Source organism: Peromyscus maniculatus, chromosome 21 (assembly GCF_049852395.1).
Source record: "Peromyscus maniculatus bairdii isolate BWxNUB_F1_BW_parent chromosome 21, HU_Pman_BW_mat_3.1, whole genome shotgun sequence".
In the NCBI taxonomy this organism is placed as follows: Eukaryota; Metazoa; Chordata; class Mammalia; order Rodentia; family Cricetidae; genus Peromyscus; species Peromyscus maniculatus.
The window spans coordinates 11,692,100-11,712,630 of NC_134872.1; the positions used below are offsets into that span (position 1 = coordinate 11,692,100).

Below are 20,531 nucleotides of genomic sequence, written 5' to 3' on the forward strand. Positions count from 1 at the left end.
TACGCCATGAGGGAACGCGGTCAAAGGACAAGCTCACATGGTCACCAGTGCTGTGCGGACATGGACTGTGATAGAGCCAAGGGACATAGTCCAGCAGAGGCCAGAGCACAAGGAATGTTCTGCCGGTCTCAGGAGGGCACCCACAGCCTGAAAGTGAACAGTTGCACTTGCGTGCTCAGGTTCAAGGACTCCAGGGTGGGGCCTTGCTGAGATTGACTTCTGATATACATTTGTGCTTTGTACAGCTACTCGGCCCATTCTGTGGTTTCACCCTTCCTGGTGAAAAGTTACTTTGGTGGCCATTGTAATTTGGATCTTACATGTTGCCCCCAAATCCATGTGTTGAAGGTTTGATCCCCAGTCTCTGGTGCCATTGGGAGGGAGAGGAAAATTGTCATGGGGCATGCTATTGGAGGGGATGTTGGGACACTATCCTTTCCAGTCTCCATCTCTCTGCTTTGTGACCACCACGAGGTGGGCGGCCTCTTTTGCCATAGGCTTCCAGGCTATGATGTTCCGGTGATGTTCTGCCTGCCTTAAGGCCCCAGCGTGACTAGGCCAACCATCATCTGAGCCCTAAGAAATTACAAGCCCAAACAAGAGTTCCTTCCTTCTAAGTTGATTTTTTTTTTCATGTTTTTTTTGTCATAGCAGCAGGAAGCTGACTCACATGTAGCCCATATCCAACTCCATGGTGCCTCTCTGGACACAGGAGGAGCAATAGAGCCTGCAGCTGGCCAGGACAGGAACCATGCTGAGGACTGATCTCTCTCTCTCTCTCTCTCTCTCTCTCTCTCTCTCTCTCTCTCTCTCTCTCTCTTCTCTCTCTCTCTCTCTCTCTCTCTCTCTCTCTCTCTCTCTCTCTCTCTCTCTCTCTGTGTGTGTGTGTGTGTGTGTGTGTGTGTGTGTGTGTTCTCCTCGGTGCCCCTCAGTTGCAGAGGATCAACAGAGGGCTGGAGGTTGAGCCCTGCTCCCCTGAGCAAACCCCATATTTATGTGGAAGAAGAGGAGAACACACCGCATAACATCAACTTTTTATGTTAATAAAAAAATTTGCCTAAGTGCACACCTGTGTTTTCAGCCCCCCCATGCCCCGCCTTCTATAGTGATTACTTCTTCCTTATACATATGAAAGGAATAACAACAAATTCTAATAGGAAAAAGCTGTGACTATTACGGGACCAATGGGGACATTGTGACGACCCAGGGTAGGCCTGTATAGAATAGGTGCGTTTTAGCATCCAGTGTTGCATCCCAGTACCATGCTCACACCAGGGAGCTCATCTCGGTATTTCCTCGCTGTCTGTGACACTGTTTGTCACTCAGGCCCTTTGAGGAATCCTCTTCACTATGTCTGGGAAGGACAACCGGGCTCCCCTCCCGCCGTCACCAAATTCCCCCCCAAAATGGACTCATCTCTGCCCTGAGGTGTCAAGCAGGGGAAGGAGGCAGCCAGCCCGGCAGACTCTGAAGCCCGAGGACTGCTGGGACTGGCATGGCCCCCACCCTGTTCTAGGATTCCTCTCAGAAACTACCGGCAGCCTGGGGTGGGGGGTTGGGGGGCACATCCTGCCGTCTGCAGAGCCTGCTTTTTTGGATACATAGTTGAGCTCGTCATCTGATTGAAGAATTAGGTCTGTGGTGGAAAGAGACGTGCAGTGCCTGGAAGGCAGGTAGAAGAGCCGAGAGTCCCCTCCTCCCACCTCCCCAGCACGTGCACCTCAGACTCCTCACCTGGGGCATGGCTTCCAGATAGATAGACATGTTAACAAAGAGAGACAGGATCATTGAGATCCAGGACATGCTCCTACATGCATGTATGCATGAATGCATGCCGGTTGACACACATATGCATACTACGTGTACCTGTGAACATACACACGTGGTCTTGGGGGGTACTCAGAGACACACAAAGACCTGCCAGGCACGGCCAGTTCCTTGCTCTATCCTCCTCTGAAATCGTTTTGAAAACGAGTGCGGGACCATCAATCATTTCTACTCTTTAAAAATGTGGACCCTGATTCTGTAGATTGCCTTCTTCCTCTCTGTACCCTTTTCACCCGGACAGGGACTCCAGGTTTGAAGGCAGATGAAGTGGGGATGTGGGCCAGGTGGATGGGCGAGACTGGGCAGGCCCCTGGGTCTGGGGCAGGATCCGGCCTTTGAAGCCTTGGAGAGGAAGGGGATGATGTGAGCAGATCAGAATCCTAAGCAGGCCTCAGGCTGCAGCTGCAGAGCAGCGGGCATGGGGAGGGCAGAGCCAGGCTAGGTCAGGAGGAAATATGGGGAAGGCCAGGAAGGGAGACTTGAGAGGGGCCTGGGAGGCTTAGGAGGGACTCGGGGTGGAGCTGGGCGGTGGTATGGAGGGACTTGGTCTCCTGTCTACAAGAAAAGTATGTTACTTCAGGTGCTACAGGCTGGGGGTCGGGGTGTGAGAGGGTCTAGGGAACCAGGCTGACTCTGTGGCTATTTCTCTGTGGCCCAGGAGATGAGCCAGGCCAGGAAGGACAGTGGGGATGGGCAAAGATGAGGTACAGAGAGTTAGGGTTAGTGGGCATGGCTTTTTGGAATCTCAATTTGCTGCCTGGTGGATGTGAGCATCTCTGGTCTTGTTAAAGGCCAGGCCAGGAAGGCCATGTTGGTCAGTTGCTGGAGGAAAGAACCTAGAGTTAGGTCAGGTAGGGGATCAGGAGTGCTGAACTGGTGAGAGAAACAGGGTCTTTGCATGCGTGTGTGTGCGTGTGCGTGTGCGTGTGCGTGTGTGTGTGTGTGTGTGTCTACTCTAAGGTGCCTCCTTGTCTCTGGGTTCACCATGTATGGGATGGAGGTAGGGGCAGGGGTCACTCCTGGGCATGGCAGGCTTCCTAACACCTGTACACCTGCAGGCAGCTGTTGGAGGAGATGCCCATGGGGATGCACCATGGGCAGCGGTTCAGGGAGAGCTACTGCCCTAGGCTGGAAGCCAGTGGGGATTTAAGGTTGGTAGGACCCCCATGACACACCCAGTGACCCAAGAGTGGAGGAGGGGTCAGAAGTAACCAGTGTCTCTTTCCCGTGTCCGTTGGGGGTAGATGTCTTTCTTCAGATCGCTGGCCTTAGCTGGGCGGTGGTGACACACGTCTTTAATCCCAGCACTCAGGAGGCAGAGGCAGGCGTATCTCTGTGAGTTCGAGGCCAGCCCGAGCTAAAGAGTGAGTTCCAGGAAAGGCGCAAAGTTACACAGAGAAACTCTGTCTTGAAAAACAAGAAAACAAAACAACAACAACAACAACAACAAAAAAAAAAAAAAAAAAAAAAAAAAAAAGAAAAGAAAAGAAAAAAGAAAAAAAGAAAGAAAAGGGAAAGAAAGAAAATCACTGGCCTTCCTGGCAGTCCACCTCATGGACTGAACACATGTCCTGCAATGGTCATGCATTAATGAATGTGGGACGTCCCTACACCTTGCTCTGGGTTTGAGCCTGGATCTCACATGTAGCTTCTGGCAGCTTCGTGAGGCAGCTTGGTATGAGGGAAGAACACGCATCGGACACATTGAGGAAAGGGAGAGATTGCCACTCAGGAGGTACTAGAAGCTGGGATAGATACCTGTCCTTGTCCACTCTGCTTGTCCCCAGGTTTCGAATCCATGGGATCGCTCACGAGCTCTCCCTGGCCCAGCCCAGCGCCCTGCGCCCCGCCCATTGGGCTGTCCCCGCCCCGCCCCGCCCATGCTCGCCCCTGCCCGCCCCTGCCCTAGCCGGCGGCAGCGGTCTGGAGCGCTGTGGGCAAGCGGCTCACCGAGGCTCTGCGCGCAGCATCAGGGGCGCAGACGGCCTGGCCTGTGGAGATGGCCCCCAGGTTCGGGCTGCTGGCGGGTGCAGGGTTAAAGGGTCCGAGGAGGTGGGGGACGCCTGGGGCCCGCTAACCTGTGGTTGTTGTCCACAGGTGGCACAGGCTCCGGCGGCGGCACCTTCTGGACGTGCTCGCTAGTTTGGTCTTGCTGCTGGTGGTACGCGTGGCCCGGGCAAAGCCAGGTAAGCCCGGGTGGAAATATAACTTGGTGCCCCAAGTCCGCCGGTCTCCCGCGCCCTTTGTGCAGGTCGCTGGCTTATCCCCGGGATAGCCACCCTTTTACTCTGCGCGTTCCGCAGGGAGGCAGCGGCGTCCGGGGCCCTGCCTACGCGCAGGTGGCGGGCGGTGGCTGGAGCGCGCAGGGGTCGCGCGGTGCTGGCACTTTCAGCGCTGCGCCGCTTATGCTAGCCATTCATTCTCTAGACTCCGGGCGCCTGGGGTCCCGGGGTGCGTTTGGGCCAGGGTGGTGCGAGCTGTCCGCCTCTGGAGTCCCTCGTGGGAGGACCAGACTTAAGCAGCTCTGTGGAGAAGTTTGTGCGCTTCGCCAGCTGCGCGCTGCCGGTGGCCAGTAAGGAGCCGCGGCATCCGCCGGTGGCCCACCTCGCCAATGTCGCCCTCGCTGGCCTCATTCTCGGCAATGCTTGAGCTAGCGGCCGCCGCGGGTCCCACCAGATCCTCGGGAGGGACCGTGGGCGGAGTTTATCACGGCTGAGAAAGACCGGGGAAGATCGTTAAATGCATGGCGTCATCTTTGACTTTCCAACCTGTTGAGGCAAAACTGCGCGTATTTGCCCGGGGCCGGACTCCGGTGGCCGGCCAGTCTTTGTGCGCCGCTGCAGCGCAAGGCCCCTGTCCCCCGCGCCTGCGGTGGTGTCGGGTTGCGCGCGCGGTCCCCTTTGATGCTGCTGAGCGCCAAGCGCAGCCAGGCCGGCAACAATGCTCCTTAAGCCCACGGATTCGTTGCCTTCTCTGTTGTCCCGCAAGGACCGCGGCGTGTGCGCACCGAGGACTTCCTTTGCTCTGAGATCCAGCAGCTCACCAGCGACTGGCTGCTCCCCTCCTGCTCAGCATGTCCGCAAAGCCCCTGAGTAAGGGGGCTGGTGCAGTGCCAGACTGTCCGGGTGGAAACCCCGCGCTTTATCACAAAGGCGCCTGCGGGTGACCTCCCCAAAGAACCAAGTCGGTCCTCTGCCTACTCTCTGGTTAGCAATGTCACCTGTGGTGGTCACAGACCTCTTGCCACAGCATCACGAAGGATAAAGGGGGGGGGGATGATTTGGTTCTTTGCTTCTGTGGCTCATTAGTCACTTCGGGCTAAATAACAGGACAGGGCCCTTTAAAACAGCAAATCTGAAAAACACCTGTTGGCCGGGTAGCAGATAATTCTTCATTTATTTGTGTTAACTACAGGGGGGCAGGGGGTAACTCCTTGCAACTGCCAGAGATGGGTCTTGGCCAGGCCGTTCTTACTGACCACATGGCACTTGGGGCTATTAATCAAATGAAGGCCTGGCAGGGGCTGCAGACAGACAGGGTCTGTAAGCCTGGGGCCTCTTCCGTAACCCTGATGACAAAGGAAAGATGTTGGAGAGACCGGCACACCCCAACCCCCCCCCAGGACTTGATTTCAAGTGTAGAAAACAAAGGTTGGATGGGTTTTCATTTTAGCCTTTGGCTGGAACAAACCTGTGTGTCAGTGAGCTTTGGGGAGATCTAAGGTTAGTGCTGGGGGAAGGTGGTGTTTCTCTGTCTGCTTGCTGTGACTGTTGTTGGGGTTCTCAACCTTGTACCCTCAGGGGCAGGAAGGTCCCTCCAGAGAGGTCCGAGGAATGTGGTTCTTCGGTGTCCTGGAGGTGGAGCCGAAAGCCGCCCAGCGGGGCTTGTGTTCTGACACCAGCCCCTCCCCCAACACGGCCACAGCTCCTCATCCCTGTGGGGCTGAGTCCCCTGGACCAGGATGACTGGTGAGCTCTAAGTTATTGGGGGAAGAGCTAATAGGCCTGAAATCCTGACTGGCAAGGTGTGATTCGCTTGGGTCATGTAGAAACCGCCCTCTGCTACCTTGAGGCCCGCATCTCTAAGCAGAGCAATGCCCTTTTCTGTTTTTTGGACTGATCCCGTGGTCCTGTGACTCTGTGGTTTAGATGCTCTGAATTAGCAGGTTGTGCATTTACCCTTAATCTGCCCTTGGTGTGGGCACTGCCACACCACCTGCGATTCCTAGGATAATGTAGGGTCTCCATCTGTCTGCAGTTTCTTCTCTTGTGGATTCACATATGCGCCATGTGGTTATGGACTTTGGGGAGGGGTCTGTGAGGAAAGAGGACATGCCAAGGAGGCATCTGCAGGATGCTCATGGCCACACCGGAGCTATCTATATATCTTGTCTCTAGCTTTTCATGTGCTTGGCTCCCCGACCACATTCCCTGTGCTCTGTGTGTTTGGTTCCAGCATCATCAAGACTTCCCACTGTCTAGGGCGTTAGCGCACAGCAGTGCCCTGGAGCTGCATTCCCTCAGTAAGTCTGCAGGGATGGTGCACGCGGGCACTTGGTAACATTAGACTTTAAGTTAGTGGGAAAGGGCTCCTGTTCCTGGCTTACCCACTGGGGAGTCTTCAGGATTCAGATGCAAAGCCCTGGAAGATAGTTTTGAATTTCAGCAAAACTTGTTTTTCAGGGTACTCTTGTTTTCCTTCAAGGGAAAGAGGACTGAGAAAGGGGAAGCCCTCTTCAAGGAAACCTAGAAGGAGTGGGCTGACCTCTCCCCAGGGTGCAGGTAGCTGATGTGGCTAATCAGGCCAGAGCGCTGCCTCTCCCCAGCATTCCACTTTGAAAATGTACAAATGTACGATACAGACATGAATATTCATGCATCTGTGCGCTCAGGGCACAAGTGCCCCTAAGTTCATACATAAATGTATACGCAGAAGTGTACATACAGATAGATATGCATACATGTTCACAGAGTGCAAACCACAATGCACTCACACACATAAATCCATTTATATTTGTGCCCCCCCACCACCCATGTGTACATTCATACGTAAATGTGCACACAAGCCTGGCAGTGGTGGCTCACGCTTTTCATCCCAGAGGCAGAGGCAGGAGGATCTCTGTGAGTTCGAGGTCACCTGGCCTACAAAGCGAATTCCACGACAGCCAGAGCTGTTGGACAAAGAAACCCTATCTCAAAAAGCCAAAAAAAAAAAAAAAAAAAAGAGAAAAAAAAAGAATGCACATAAACAGGCGCACATTCCCACATTTCCACGAGAATTCACACTATACATGCACACACACACATATGCAAGCCCCACCCCACACCCACCAATGCAACATCACCCACAAAGGGAAACAATATACACTCACGCGTGGAAGAACATGGGGCATGCCAGAACAGTTGTACATGGTGTGAGGACCACTACTCCATGAACATCTCTTGGACTAGAGATGTAGACTCAGGACTCAGAACTTCATCGGAGGCTCTCTGTTAGGGGTACCAGTCAGAAAAGAAACAGGTTGCAACAATGGTGTCTATCTCAAGGATGAGCCTGGTAGTCTAAAATGGAATGATGTTTCCTGGCTGCCAACAGATAGATGTACTGCATAGGCCCTAGAGAAATTCCTAAGATTGGATGCTGGAGTGTGTGTGTGTGTGTGTGTGTGTGTTTATGTGTGCATGTGTGTGTGAAACACTAGGAACATACAAATATATTTGGTATACTTATGAGGTTTACAAGTTTGGTACATTTTGAAATGTAAGGTTCATGGCTAGATGATAGAACAATTTGGGGGCACCTGACATGTACCCCATGGGCTGACACCTCTGTTCCTCTGACCAGGCCAGCTCCTTCTCTAGATCTGTCTCCCACCCTATGTTTCGGGGCTTGGGATTCAACTTTTGCCAGGCCTGGATTCCTCTCCTGGAGGCATCTTGGCAGACTCCCCGACACTAAGGTGAGGTCATGCAAGGCTGTGTTCTCCTGAGGCAGCAGAAGATGGGGGCAGGCTTTGTCCTGTGTACCCAGATAGTATGGTGGCTGTCACTTACTCTTGAAGCCTGGATTCCCCATCCCTAACAGGAGAGAAGAAAGAGCTCTTTGCTCAGTGTCGTGAGCAGCAGAGAACCCTTGGTAAAGCTGTTTGCACTGCCCTTTCTGAGATGACACTGACTCTATGATTCAGCGTGTCTCCTCTTCTCACTGTAGGGCTGTTTTCACGACATAGAGTGTATCTGTGCAACTTGCACTGTGTCCCTCCTGGGATACACAGCCCTTCAGGCAGGACCCTGGGTGTTTCTGTCTGTAGCACCAGCCATGCTGGTTGGAGATGTGGGAGTCAGGTTGCTGGCTGAGAGATGCATGTCAGGTTGGTGGGTCTGTGTTCCTGTGGGATGGCTGTCAGGGAACTTTTGATCACAGACGCGCTGACTCAGGTCAGCTTTGGGCTGCAGGCGCATGTCTAGTCCTTGCCTGTGGGAGCATAGCTTCTCCCTGGCTCCTTGACACGGGCAAGCCTAAGCACAGCCATCCTGGCTGCTGCAGTCAGAGCTATAGCATGGAGAAGCTGTCCACAAGCCCGTACATCTTTCTGGAATTCCATGCTGGCAGATGGGGGTCACTACCAGGCTGATCTCCTATGGGCACTTTGTATGTGTGTGGGAGGTGTGATGGGTCAGGTCAGAAGTACCCAGCATCAGGCTGTGTCAGGTTCACAGCTATCCCCAGTTTCCAGAAGGTCACGATGTTCTAGAGGTTCATTCAAGAAGTGCTGGGTTCAGCTAGTTGCCAGCATTGGCCATGGGTGAGGGTTGACTTGAGTGTCCCACAGAAAAGATGCTAGATAGACAAAAGGCTCAGAGATGCCACAAGAAGATGAGGTGGGGTTACCTATGAAGAAGGATCAGTGGTGGGTTATGGGTAGAGCCTAGGTTTAAATTCTTTTTCTTTTTCTTTTTTTTCTTTCTTTATTTTTTCTTTTTCTTTTTCTTTTTTTTTCTCTTTTTTCTGAGATAGGGTTTCTCTGTGTAACAGCCAGGGCTGTCTTGGGACTCACTTTGTAGACCAGGCTGGCCTTGAACTCACAGAGATCTGCCTACCTTTGCCTCCCAAGTGCTGGGATTAAATGCATGTGCCACCATACCGGGCTAAGGTTTAAATTCTGCAGGTGGCATCACATTGTTCATCTACCCATCCTTCTATCTGTCATCCATCTACCCATCCGTCTGTTCATCCTTTCCATCCATCCATCCATCCATCCATCCATCCATCCACCCACCCACCCACCCACCCACCCATCCATCCATCCACCCACCCACCCACCCACCCACCCACCCACCCACCCACCCATCCATCCATCCATCCATCCATCCATCCATCCATCCATCCATCCATCCATCCATCCTCCACTCATTAATTTTGGTTCAGAATTTTGTTTTGTTTGTGAGTGGCTTCATAATTAGCAGCAACCAGGCCTCCTATTTCAAAGCTGAGCTTAGATGTCTTTGAAACAGTATCAGATTTCTGTAGCAGGGTCCCCATCTTCAAAAAGCCTGCCAGCACAAGCCATTCACTGTGAGCAGGAGCAGTGGCTTGCACCGTGGTAAAAGCTGAACTGGAGCGAGCTCAGAGTGAGAGCTTGCCTTAGTGTAGCCGTAGTGAGCCTTCTGCTCGGCCTCTCCTGGGAATGTGGAGGGCTAGGGAAGAGCAGTGGGTTTAGCTGCTAGGGAGGTAACACTGTGTGAAACCCTGCAGACCAGAATCCAGACGCCCATGCCTCCAGGACAAAGATAGACCTTTCCATGTAGCAGCCAGAGAGTGTCTTCTGGGAAGTCATTGCCTGCACTTGGATGGATGGCTGTGCTGCTTGGCTCTGGTGGGCGTGGGGGTGGGTGTGTATGGGTGGTGTTTTCCCTCCTGCTGAGAGCATGGATGGACAGGGGGAGAGAGGGCACAGTCTCCCTGGGCCTTTGCTAGACAAAGCCCTAACCCATTCAGTAGGCCCCCGGGCAGGTGGGGGCCATGGGAGAAAGGGGTCAGCTGAAGCAGTCCTGCCTTCTCCCAAGGTCCCTCATCCTGGGTAAGCCAGATAGATGTCTTCATGGGAGCAGCACCTGTGACTTCCAAAGTAGCTAGAGAGGCCAGCCAGCCGAGTGGGAGCCCGCATTTGTGGGCAACTTGAGAGGCTTCTGGCTGGTCCACACCTGGAGATATGGGGCAGAGAGGCCACACTGGGTTCCCTGGCAGGTACCTTGGGGTGAACGTCACTCCGCTGCTGTCCCATTCAATCGTGGATTTTTCTCTTCTCTTGTGTGTGTTTCTGAACACCTCGGGTGTCTGCTCTGAGGGAGGGAAGGAAGGGAGACAGTGCGTGTTTCCAGACGCCACTAGTCTGGGGGCTGAGGGAAGAGTGAGTGGCGATGGGGAGCAGGGCCTTCCCTTATCTCTGTAGAGGCAGAGTGCCCAGGGCCTGGGTTCCGTCCAGCTCGGTGTTCTCACGGTCCTTATCTTGGGTGCTTCCAGTCAGAGTTGGGGCTGGGTGCGGGGGCTGCGGTTGGGCCTTCAGGAGAGGTAGGGCCCCTCCAGATGGGGAGAGCTAATTCTCGTCAGGTCATGCCAGAGCTAGCTGCTGTCACTTCAAAAGTCTTGCTGATTTGATCAAACGTTTTGGAGTTACGCTATTTGAACCATCATACCACTGCCTTCTCGGGGTAGTTCTTTCCTAATAGCTTCGTGTCTGTTGTGGCGGTAGGTCTGCATGCCACATTTGTGTGTTGGCCTGGCTTGTGGTCGGCTTATAATACATAGCGTTTTCCTTCATTTTTGTGACTTCTAATTCATCCCTAGTGTTAGAAGCCTAGACTGGCAAACACCAAAAAAAGGATGAACTCAGCTCAGGGAGGGCGTCTTGGGCCGGTTTACTCATTTTGCTCATCTGCAGGCAAACGACTGCATGAGACGAGGTGTCTGCTCTGGGAAGCATTGAGAGAGGCCAGGAACCTGCCCGGGGAGGGCTGCGTGGGGTGGGGCTGGGCACTTGTGTAAGAGAGATAGGTGTACGATGCGCGTCGATTGCTTTCCGCTGGAGTCCAGTTCTTGTAGCAAACAGCTGTAGAGTCATCGGATCCCGGGGATTACATCTGGCAGGAAGCCTGGCCTTCAGCTGTGCCCTCAGAGGTGGAGGCTGATGGGGTGGCTCTGTTCCCAGTGCTGTGTGACATTAGGTGGCCTCCTGACCCTTTGAGTGGGGCTGATGATGGTTCACTTGTCTTGAGGCAGTGTGGAATCTGTGGCCTATCCTAAGGAGAGTATAGTTGTATCTCTGTTTCTCCCTGAGTCCTGACAGTCCTGGGCTGGCTTCAGAGGACCCATAGTGCCCGGTGGGGGCTTTGTCCCAGCTGCCAGGCAGTGCCCTGGAAAGGTTGCCATCAACAGGAGTAGAAGGTGTGTCTTTTACCCAGCTGTGAGGTGGACCTGCTACCGGGACATGTTAGGAAAAGCAGCCACTTCTGTCCCTCAGAGTTCTTCCTAGACTACCTGAGGTGCCCAGCATGGTGACGTTAACTTTCCATGTACTTTTAGAGAGATTCCAGGGCCACCTGCCTGCTTCCACTTACCAGATATCTTTATAGGGCTGACATAATTTAAGGGAAGCTGCTGAGAATTGACAGGGTCATCAGGAGACTCCTGGGTACTAGTACCTCTTCTCAGGGGGTTTCTATCCAGGGGTTGAGTCCCTATCTGGGAAATGAAGAGGAAAAGCCTCAACCTCCTTTCATCATCACCATAGCTTGTCGTCAAGGGAGCTGTCTTCATTTATTCCCTGTCTGTGCAAGCCTGGGTTCCTCACCAGCCCTGGCTGTGGGTCTGGGTAAGGCCAAGGCCTCTGTTGTCCACAGCATCCCTTCCCCTTCTCACTGTGAGGTAGTCCTGGTTCCTTTCTGGTTACCTCTGTGCTCTGTAGAAACCTCTGTGCCCATGCCCGAGGTCCGGTGAAGGCAGGTGACTAGGACGTTATCGAAAAGGGTTCTAGTTGAGACAGGGAGGCCCAGGACAGGGTCCTGTGAACAGTGAGGTCCTCCAAGGTGGGAGAATTCAGAGCTGAGAGCTCACAGCCTCACTTCCTGTATGTCTTCAAGAACTACTACTGTTCTCTGAGCCACTTGCCCTTGGAGGAGGAGGAGGAGGAGGAGGGAGGAGAGCCCGATGACCTCGGAGCCCAGGCTTCTACCCCGCACCTGACCCCCTCTTTATCTGTCTCTGTCTCTCTTCACCTCCATTATGCAGCAGACCTACATCTTGCTGGCAGGGTCCTAGGGCACCTGTTCTTGGGAGGCAACATTAGTGATGACCTCTGGTTCATTCTGGGTCCTTGGACAACAGCCTTATCTCCTGGAGCAACCCCTTCCTCAGGGTCACCATGACTTAACTATTTTCTTGATGAAATGAGTCTTTACCCTAAAGGAAAGCAACCCAGTGGAATGCCATGGGAAGTTTGTAACCAAAGAGAAGACCTCTCACCCTCCTTCTCTCTTTCCTGTCATTGTGGTGTGTGGGAGAGGGGACATGCTGATCCTTTAGACAGACAGGCAGACAAGGCTTGAACCCTGGTGCTGATGCCAGCCTCGGCCTGGCCCCCGTGGACGGCTCCCTTCTTAGTGGCCAGCAGGTCTGTGCCAGACTGGAAAACACAGTCTATCAGTGAGGACAGACGCCAGACTCCAAGGATGGGAGGTTTAGTAGGCAAGATGCATGGCCTCATCTGGCATGTATAGTAGGCTGAATAATGAGTGTCCCCCAAAGATGTCCACACGCCCATCTTGCAGACTGTGAAGGTTAACTTCCAAGTTCAAAAGCACATTACACCTGGGGTTAGATTGAGGGCTTTGAAGTGGGAAGATGACCAGAGAACCCTTTGTGGTTGATGCAGTTGCAGGTGCTTACCAGGAGGTATAAGGGAGGAGAGCTAGTCAGATATGGTGAGGATGGAGATATGATTATGAGAGTGGGAATCTGAGGGTAGGTATTTGAGGACAGAGCACCATTTGGAGGATGCTGTGCTGCTGGCCTTGAAGATGGTTGCAGCCATTAGGTAACCCACCTGCCTCTAGATACCTTCTGGGAAAGCTGGGGTGGTCTGCCCTAGAGCCTGGAGAACCCAACTCTGCCAGTGCCTTGGCTTTCTGTGTATGACTTCCAGAACTGTCAGAATAAATTTGTGTTTTGCGTAGCTGACTGTGGGTGTTTCGCGTAACCCTTGGAAACAGACGTGGAGGTTCATTGGCTCGCTGAAGGGGAAGAAGCCGCAGCAGAGAGGAATAAGGTGCCTGCTGTACTGCAGGGACCTCTGAACTGTTTTGAGGTCCCATCCTTGCCCAGGCAGGACGCCACGGCGTGTCTCTAAGGTCCACTGGCCAGAATGCTGCCTGCTCCTTTCCGCATAGCTAGAACCACTCGAGGCTGAAGGTGCTCCCCCAACCAGCTAAAGATGAACCCCCCACCCTGAGGACCCCCCCTGACCTTCAGTGGACTTTACATTGGCGGGTCCCTCCAACATAGCCTGCACAGCAACCTCTGGAGGCGCTACCTCTCAGGGCCTGGGCTTAGAGCCAACTGGCCAAAATGGGAGAGTAGAGGACAGCTGTTGGTGAGCAGAAACCCCCCTTTCAGGGAGTGGCTACCAGGCTGCTGGGAGCTGATGGGGGGAATGTCCCTGAACGCTGTCCTTGCTATCCGAGATACATGGGGGAGTTCTGCTAGACAGAGGACTTTGCAGAGTGGCATCCATCTATCCCAAGTCAGACAGACCACTGCTTGGGACAATGGGATACGTAGTATAACAGCTAGCTCCTTTCCATTCTGCCTGTCAGTCCAGCACCTTCAGCCTCTGGGTGCCGCTCATGCCAGCCTCAGGACGACCGTGGGGCTGGAAACATTTTCCTAAAGTCACGTAGATGGCCGTGTGCCCAGCAAGCTATCAGGACGCCATCAGCTTGTCTGTGGACCAGCGGCTGCCAGACTCTGATTTTCTGAACACGGCCTAGGCCTCGGCTGTCCAGAGTGAGTCATGTGTCCTCGGGTATCCAGAATGGACCTTGACAAGCAAGCCCTTAGTCCATTGCAGAGACAAGGTGACAGATGTAGATCTGGGAACTGGACCTTATTTCTTATGAAAGTGATCAAACTGCACCCACCACCGAGCAAGTGGGCCTTTAGAAATTTTAAATTCCATCTTTCATTTGTATTGGACTGCCATGTCAGGCTCTCAGCTTGAACCTGGGGACTGGGACCTTCCCCTAGAGCACACATGATTGCAAACGCCTTTGGCCAGGTGTGCAGCCTGGCTTCTGGGCCTGTCCAAGTTCAGGAAGAAGTAGTGGAGTTTGCTTATATCCCGAGGGGAGCTGTGGGCTACACCCAGGGCCTATCAGGGTACAGGGCATGCTCCCCGTTGCATCTCCAGACTTCATCATCTGTCATGGAAGCTAACAGGCCTCCCTGTCATCTCTTGGGGTCTGCGATGATGAGTCAGCCATGTTAGCCTGGACTCAAAAGTCAGCCAGTCCTGGCAACTCCCCTGAAGGCCACTAGCTGGCCAGAGGACCGGGCCACATGCAAACTTCGGAAGAGGAATCCTGTTGTGCCCAGGGAAATGGCGCAAGGCTGGAGGCTATGGCCTGAGAACAGTAGGGCCTGGTGGCATTTCATTTTTCTCCTCCGACTCAGGAATTGAGGGTGAGGCTGTAGAGCCGTGTGTTATTAGATCAAGGTGGTGATTCTGAGCTCCAAATGTCTTACCCACCGGCCTCCTAGCCTTCCATCGCTTCCTTCTTTGCCTTTAAATATATCCATCCTTTCCCTAACAGATTACCAGGATTCCTCCTCTAGCCTTCCCAGCACCCCCCATTCATTCCTTTCCCGTCTTTCCATTGTCCTCATCCCTTCTTTTCAAACCCCCCCCCGTATCCCCACCCCTCTTCTCTAGGGCTCCTAGGGGCTTCACCTCATCTTTCCAACCCTCCAGTGTCCCCCCATCCCAGTGGTCAGACTCTATCGCAGCAGGTCTTAAGCTCAAGCCAAATTTGTTTCTGAACTTCAATTATTTAGCAACCGTTAATCGCTGAATTATAATGTCACAGCCAGACCCTCCCCACATTGTGGCCTCTTTGTCCCCAGCCCCTTCCGAAGACTCCATTTCCTCCTTCTGCATGTCATTGTCCTGGCCAGCCAGCATTCCTCCTGAGATAAGATGAAAGATACAACTCCTTCTAGTGTTTTATCTCTTGAGTTCCCAGGCAGTCTGTTTGACCTTTGCCCTCTAGCTCTAGCGAAGGGTTTTTAACGTTTTTTCTCTCCCCTGTCCCGCTGGCTGGTCACTGTTCAGGCAATGTGCACCTTGGGGGACTCCTCTGTGCAGGATGCTGCTGTCATGGAGTGGTTCTGTGGCCGGTTGTTCTTCAACTCAGCGTCACTCAGCCTAGAGCAGACTCAGCTGACTTCCTACCCTGGACACAGCTCATCTCCATCCTGCCTGGGCTGTGTCCTGATTCACCCAGGCCTGACCAAAATGTCACCAGCAGGCATCATCTAGGCTCTGGGCCACTTGATTCGCTCCTCCTGGTGAATGGTTGCAGTCTGGGCTGCCCTGCGACCTTCACTGGGGTTCCCCATCCCATGTCAGCACTCACCTGGGGTTCCTTTTTGTTTGTTTGATTGACACAGGGCTTCTCTGTGTAGCCCTAGATACCCTGGAACTCACTCTGTAGACCAGGCTGGCCTCGAACTCAGAGATCTGCCTGCCTCTGCCTCCTGCGTGCTGAGATTAAAGGTGTGTCCAGAAATTCTTCAGTCACTGTGGCTCTACAAGAGCCCCTAACCTTTGTCTATCACGGCCTGTGCCCACTTCCGCTTCCTCCTACACTTTTTTTTTTTTTAAAGATTTATTTATTTATTATGTATACAGCATGTATGACTGCAGGCCAGAAGAGGGCACCAGATGTCATTACAGATGGTTGTGAGCCACCATGTGGTTGCTGGGAATTGAACTCAGGACCTCTGGAAGATCAGTCAGTGCTCTTGACCTCTGAGCCATCTCTCCAGCCCCTTCCTCCTACACTTAAGGGGACCTTTAAACACACCTGACGTCCCAAGCGGAACCTGTTATTAGCGACCACACAATCCAAACACTATTAATCTGATCTTAGCCAACAAGGCTGTGGTTTGGACTGATTTTTCTGTGTCAGGCAGAACCCAGGCCACTTTCCATGAGACTTCCTGCCCCAAAGCTCTCCCAGACCTGAGCACTGTGACTCTTCCTCAATACCTCCCTCCCTCCACCCCAAGCCTTTTCCTGTAAGTCTTGGTGGCCTCCATGTGGCTGATGTGTCCTGCTCCTGAACCAGTGACACCCAGTCATGTCTTTGCCTGCACTTGCCCACACAGGCCAAGAACCTCAATAGACTAGAGTCCCACGTGAATACCTTGTATCTTTGTCACCCGAGGCCTGCAGCTACATAGTGAGTGGAAGAAATACACATGCTGCACCAGGGAAAGGAGGTCCCCTACTAGCACTGAACCTGCTGTGGCCATTTCTGGATGTTACCTTCTTTTATGAAAAAGGAATTGACACAGGAGTGTCTGCAGTTATGGGACTTGTGTATGACTGGCCTGTATTCGGAGACCTGTTGGCTCAGTCTTTCCTGGCCCTGGACATGACCACAAGTACGAGTGACCATGCGTTCCCTCCTGGGTCCTGTCATCTGCCTAGAAATGTCAGCTTTAGCGCTACAAATGCCCGTTTGAACAATTCTCCTTCTCTACACTCTCAGGGATCCTTAAGTTCTTAACATGGCCCCCCAGGGGTGTGGGTCCTCCATGTGGTACCTAGAGTCCCAGGTTAGAGAATTGAGCGCCTGAGGCGTTCACAGGCGCAGCTGATATTGAAGAGTTAATGTCTTAAAAGATGTGTTTTTGAGCCTCTTCCCGTCTCTTTGGCCTCTGTGGTCGAAGCAAGATGACGAAAGGAACGTCATCCTTTGGAAAGCGTCACAATAAGACAGACGCACACGTTTGTGCCGCTGCCGTGGCCCGAAGGCCTGCCCCCTTCGGAAGTCCACCTGTGGCAAATGCGGCCACGTTGCCAAGCACAAGATCAAGTGTAACTGGAGTGCCGAGGCTAAGAGACGAAACGGTACCGGGGCTGGGCGGATGAGGCACCTGAAAATTGTCTATCGAAGATTCAGGCATGGATTCCGTGAAGGGCTAACACTTAAACCCCAGAGGGCAGCTGTGGCCGCATCCGGTTCATCCTGAGGATTTCAATCAGTCATAAAATAAATGTTCTGGTTTCAAAAACTTACAAAAAAAAAAATGTAGTTTTGAGCAAAATACTTAGAATTTCACGTGTCACCCGTGCATAAGCTCCATGACAGAGCGGCTTTAAGTGGCTCTGCTGCTGTCCAGCCGACGGGCAGAGCCGCCAGCTTTGCCAAGGAGCCGAGCTGCGGAAGGCACCTATGCACCGGAAGTTCCTAGTGGGCCCTGGACCAGCATCTTCCTGGTCAGTTTCTCTTGACACTGGTAAACACAGCGGCACCTCCTGCTGAGGGGATTCCTCACCTGTGACTCTTACTCATTCCTCTCTCACATCCCGTGTCCTCCTCTGTTTCCTTCATCCGTGACACTGTTTTCCTTGGCTCTTAGCTCTCCAGGGCCACATCACCTCCCCGGGAAACCAGTGTACCTCTTAATATTGGCTTCCTATTAACACTGGCTCCCCTCAGTCCCTCTGCATGCCTCCTCATGCAGCCCCTCTTCTGTGCGGGGGGGCGGGGAAGGGGGGGGAGAGTAGTGGGAGGGGAACCGCGTAGCCCCTCCTGGTGCATACTTTCTGTGTGGCCCCTCCCCTGTGCATCCTCCCTATGTGGCCCCTCCCCTCCGCATCCTCTGTGTGGCCCCTCCCCTGTGCATCCTCTGTGTGGCTCCTCCCCTGTGCATCCTCTGTGTGGCACCTCCTCCCTGTGCATCCTCTGTGTGGCCCCTCCCCTGTGCATCCTCTGTGTGGCTCCTCCCCTCCGCATCCTCTGTGTTCCTCCCCCCCACCCCGTGCATCCTCTGTGGCCCCTCCTCCCTCTGCATCCTCAGTGTGGCCCCTCCCCTGTGCATCCTCTGTGTGGCCCCTCCCCTGTGCATCCTCAGTGTGGCCCCTCCCCTGTGCATCCTCTGTGTGGCTCCTCCCCTGTGCATCCTCTGTGTGGCTCCTCCCCTGTGCATCCTCTGTGTGGCCCCTCCTCTGTGCATCCTCTGTGTGGCTCCTCCCCCCTCCGCATCCTCAGTGTGGCCCCTCCCCTGTGCATCCTCTGTGTGGTTCCTCCCCCCTCCGCATCCTCAGTGTGGCCCCTCCCCTGTGCATCCTCTGTGTAGCCCCTCCCCTCCGCATCCTCAGTGTGGCCCCTCCCCTGTGCATCCCCTCTGTGTAGCCCCTCCCCTGTGCATCCTCTGTGTGGCCCCTCCCCTGTGCATCCCCTCTGTGTGGCCCCTCCCCTGTGCATCCCCTCTGTGTGGCCCCTCCCCTGTGCATCCTCTGTGTGGCCCCTCCCCTCCGCATCCTCTGTGTGGCCCCTCCCCTCCGCATCCTCTGTGTAGCCCCTCCCCTCCGCATCCTCAGTGTGGCCCCTCCCCTGTGCATCCCCTCTGTGTGGCCCCTCCCCTGTACATCCCCTCCCCTGTGCATCTTCTGTGTGGTCCCTCCCCTGTGCATCCTCCCTGTGTGGCCCCTCCTTTATGGCCTGCACCTCTGGCGTGAGAGGCTCCACCTATATGGATCCTTATAGAGGGGCTTATGTTGCACAGACCCACCTAAGGCCCCCTGGACTGCTCATAGAACCAGGGGATGAGGAAGCAATGCTCTCCCCAGAGTAGCCAAGGCCGAAAGACAGCGGTGGTAGTACACGGGCTTCATTCTGTCTTAAGAGATGGGTGGGTGGGAAGCTGCGTTGCCTAGGCACTCTCTTTCAGAATAGGTCAGACAGCTTCTGCGACTGTGAAAGGCCCGTGCTGTGGCTTGTGACAGGTATACAGAGAGCTCAGGAGCCTGTTCTCTGTCCTCCTGCTGAGCCTCGGGTCCTCTGGGTGGCCTGTTCCATTCTTGGGGCAGATGACTGACTGGCTGGGAGTTCATGTGAGCACTCTCCCTGGGGCCACTGGGTGCTCCGCTGAGGCCACCCTCCCTGTGCTTGCCATGCAGTGGAAGCTGGGTTCTAAGTTGGACTTGTTATTTCCCACCAGGCACACACGGTTTTTAGCAGGTTTCCTGGGCATTTCAAATGAAGGCCAGCAACACAGGGTGATAGAGGAAAACCGTGATGGTGGTGGACCCTCTTCAGAGCCTCAGTGAGCATATGCTTGAAGGAGGAACTGTCACCAGAACGCATTCTGGCCTCAAAGACTTGATCCTCCTGCCTCAGCCGCTGAGGGCCATGTGTGCGGGCTCTGCCATGCCCTGCTGCTTCTTTCCTTTATTTATTGAGACAGTGTAACTTAACATGGCCTTGAACTCACCCTCTTCCCCGCTCTGCCTGCGTCCTGGGATGACAGGCACGCACTGCCATGCCTGGCTGAGCTCCCGTTTCCAGATGCAGACTGTTTAATCACATCCGTAGCCACATTCTTGTTCTGGGCCTGGCCGCTGGTCCCAGGTGGGTCTGACTCAGACGAGCTGTTTAGATCCATGTATGGGCACCCAGAATCAAGAATCAACTTCTGGAGGGCCAAGAACACAGGCACAGGGGTCTCCCACCTCAACGGCGTGTTGGCGATGAATTCTCACGTGCTGGAGCAGCTGCGGAAGGGCAAGGGTTCTCTCTTCCAGCCTTGGCTCTGTAGCCCTCCTGACAGTTGCCAGCTGAGGTGATGCTATCCTAGGCTGGTCGCGGGAGGATCCCTGCCTGGCTGGCCCTGGGCACCTGTTGGACACGTTTGCAGTGTGGGGTGAAATATCCAGTCATTAGCTCCTTGTGCCCCTTGGCTGGCAGGACTGTGGGTAGCAGAGAGTTAATGGACGGGGCTCCCTGCAGGCGAGCCCAGTGCTGGGAGGCCACTGGGGGGCCGCGATCTCCAGTTCTTTCTGTGCTAATTGAAGACGTGACATTCCTGAGGATGAAAGCCTCTTTGTGCGGAGCCGGCAGGCAGCTGGGCTCACAGCCCTAGGTCGCCTGTGCACAGCGGCCCCTGAGCAGGTAGCGCATGGCCCTGGCCGAGGAATGTCCCCACGAGGCTCCAAAAACAACTTCCTCCTTTATTGAAGTGCTATCAGCTCGCGGTGCCTGCCGATTTGGGTCCCAATTATAGGTGGAGAAGCGGGGGAAAGGTTGTGCTGTCTAGACACTAATCCTGAGATCGAGTTTCTTCTGCACTGTATCCCAGCAACGGGATTACAATTGGTGGGAGGTGGGGGTGAATTCTCTGGGGCTGGGCCAGGGGACCCCAGCTCCTTCTCTGTTCCATACCGACGACTTTCTGGTGTGGGAAGTAGGTCAGGGGCAGCAAGGGAAACCCCTGTGGAGAAGAGGTCACAGGACTCCACCAGGTGTGAGGCCAAGGCACTGCCCGTTCGCCAAGGTCTTCAGTCAAGTGGGGGAGGCTGAGCAGTAGTAACCCGAGGAGCCGTGGGCAGCAGAGACCTTGGTGGGGTCCACCTGTGGTCA

General features: G+C 54.1%; 1 protein-coding gene and 1 pseudogene across 2 annotated transcripts in view; both read left to right on the forward strand.

The window, feature by feature from the left end:
- The first annotated feature begins 3,703 nt into the window (after positions 1 to 3,703).
- The window catches only part of Col18a1 (collagen type XVIII alpha 1 chain), a 114,601-nt gene continuing 97,773 nt past the window's right edge, over positions 3,704 to 20,531 (forward strand). For both annotated transcript variants that reach the window (XM_015989522.3, XM_076558562.1), the window contains exons 1-2: positions 3,704 to 3,837; positions 3,925 to 4,013. In XM_015989522.3, the coding sequence (XP_015845008.3) occupies positions 3,827 to 3,837; positions 3,925 to 4,013 (100 nt within the window). In that variant the 5' untranslated portion in view covers positions 3,704 to 3,826. The remainder of the gene's footprint in view (positions 3,838 to 3,924; positions 4,014 to 20,531) is intronic.
- Positions 15,674 to 17,594, forward strand: LOC143269989 (large ribosomal subunit protein eL37-like; annotated as a pseudogene).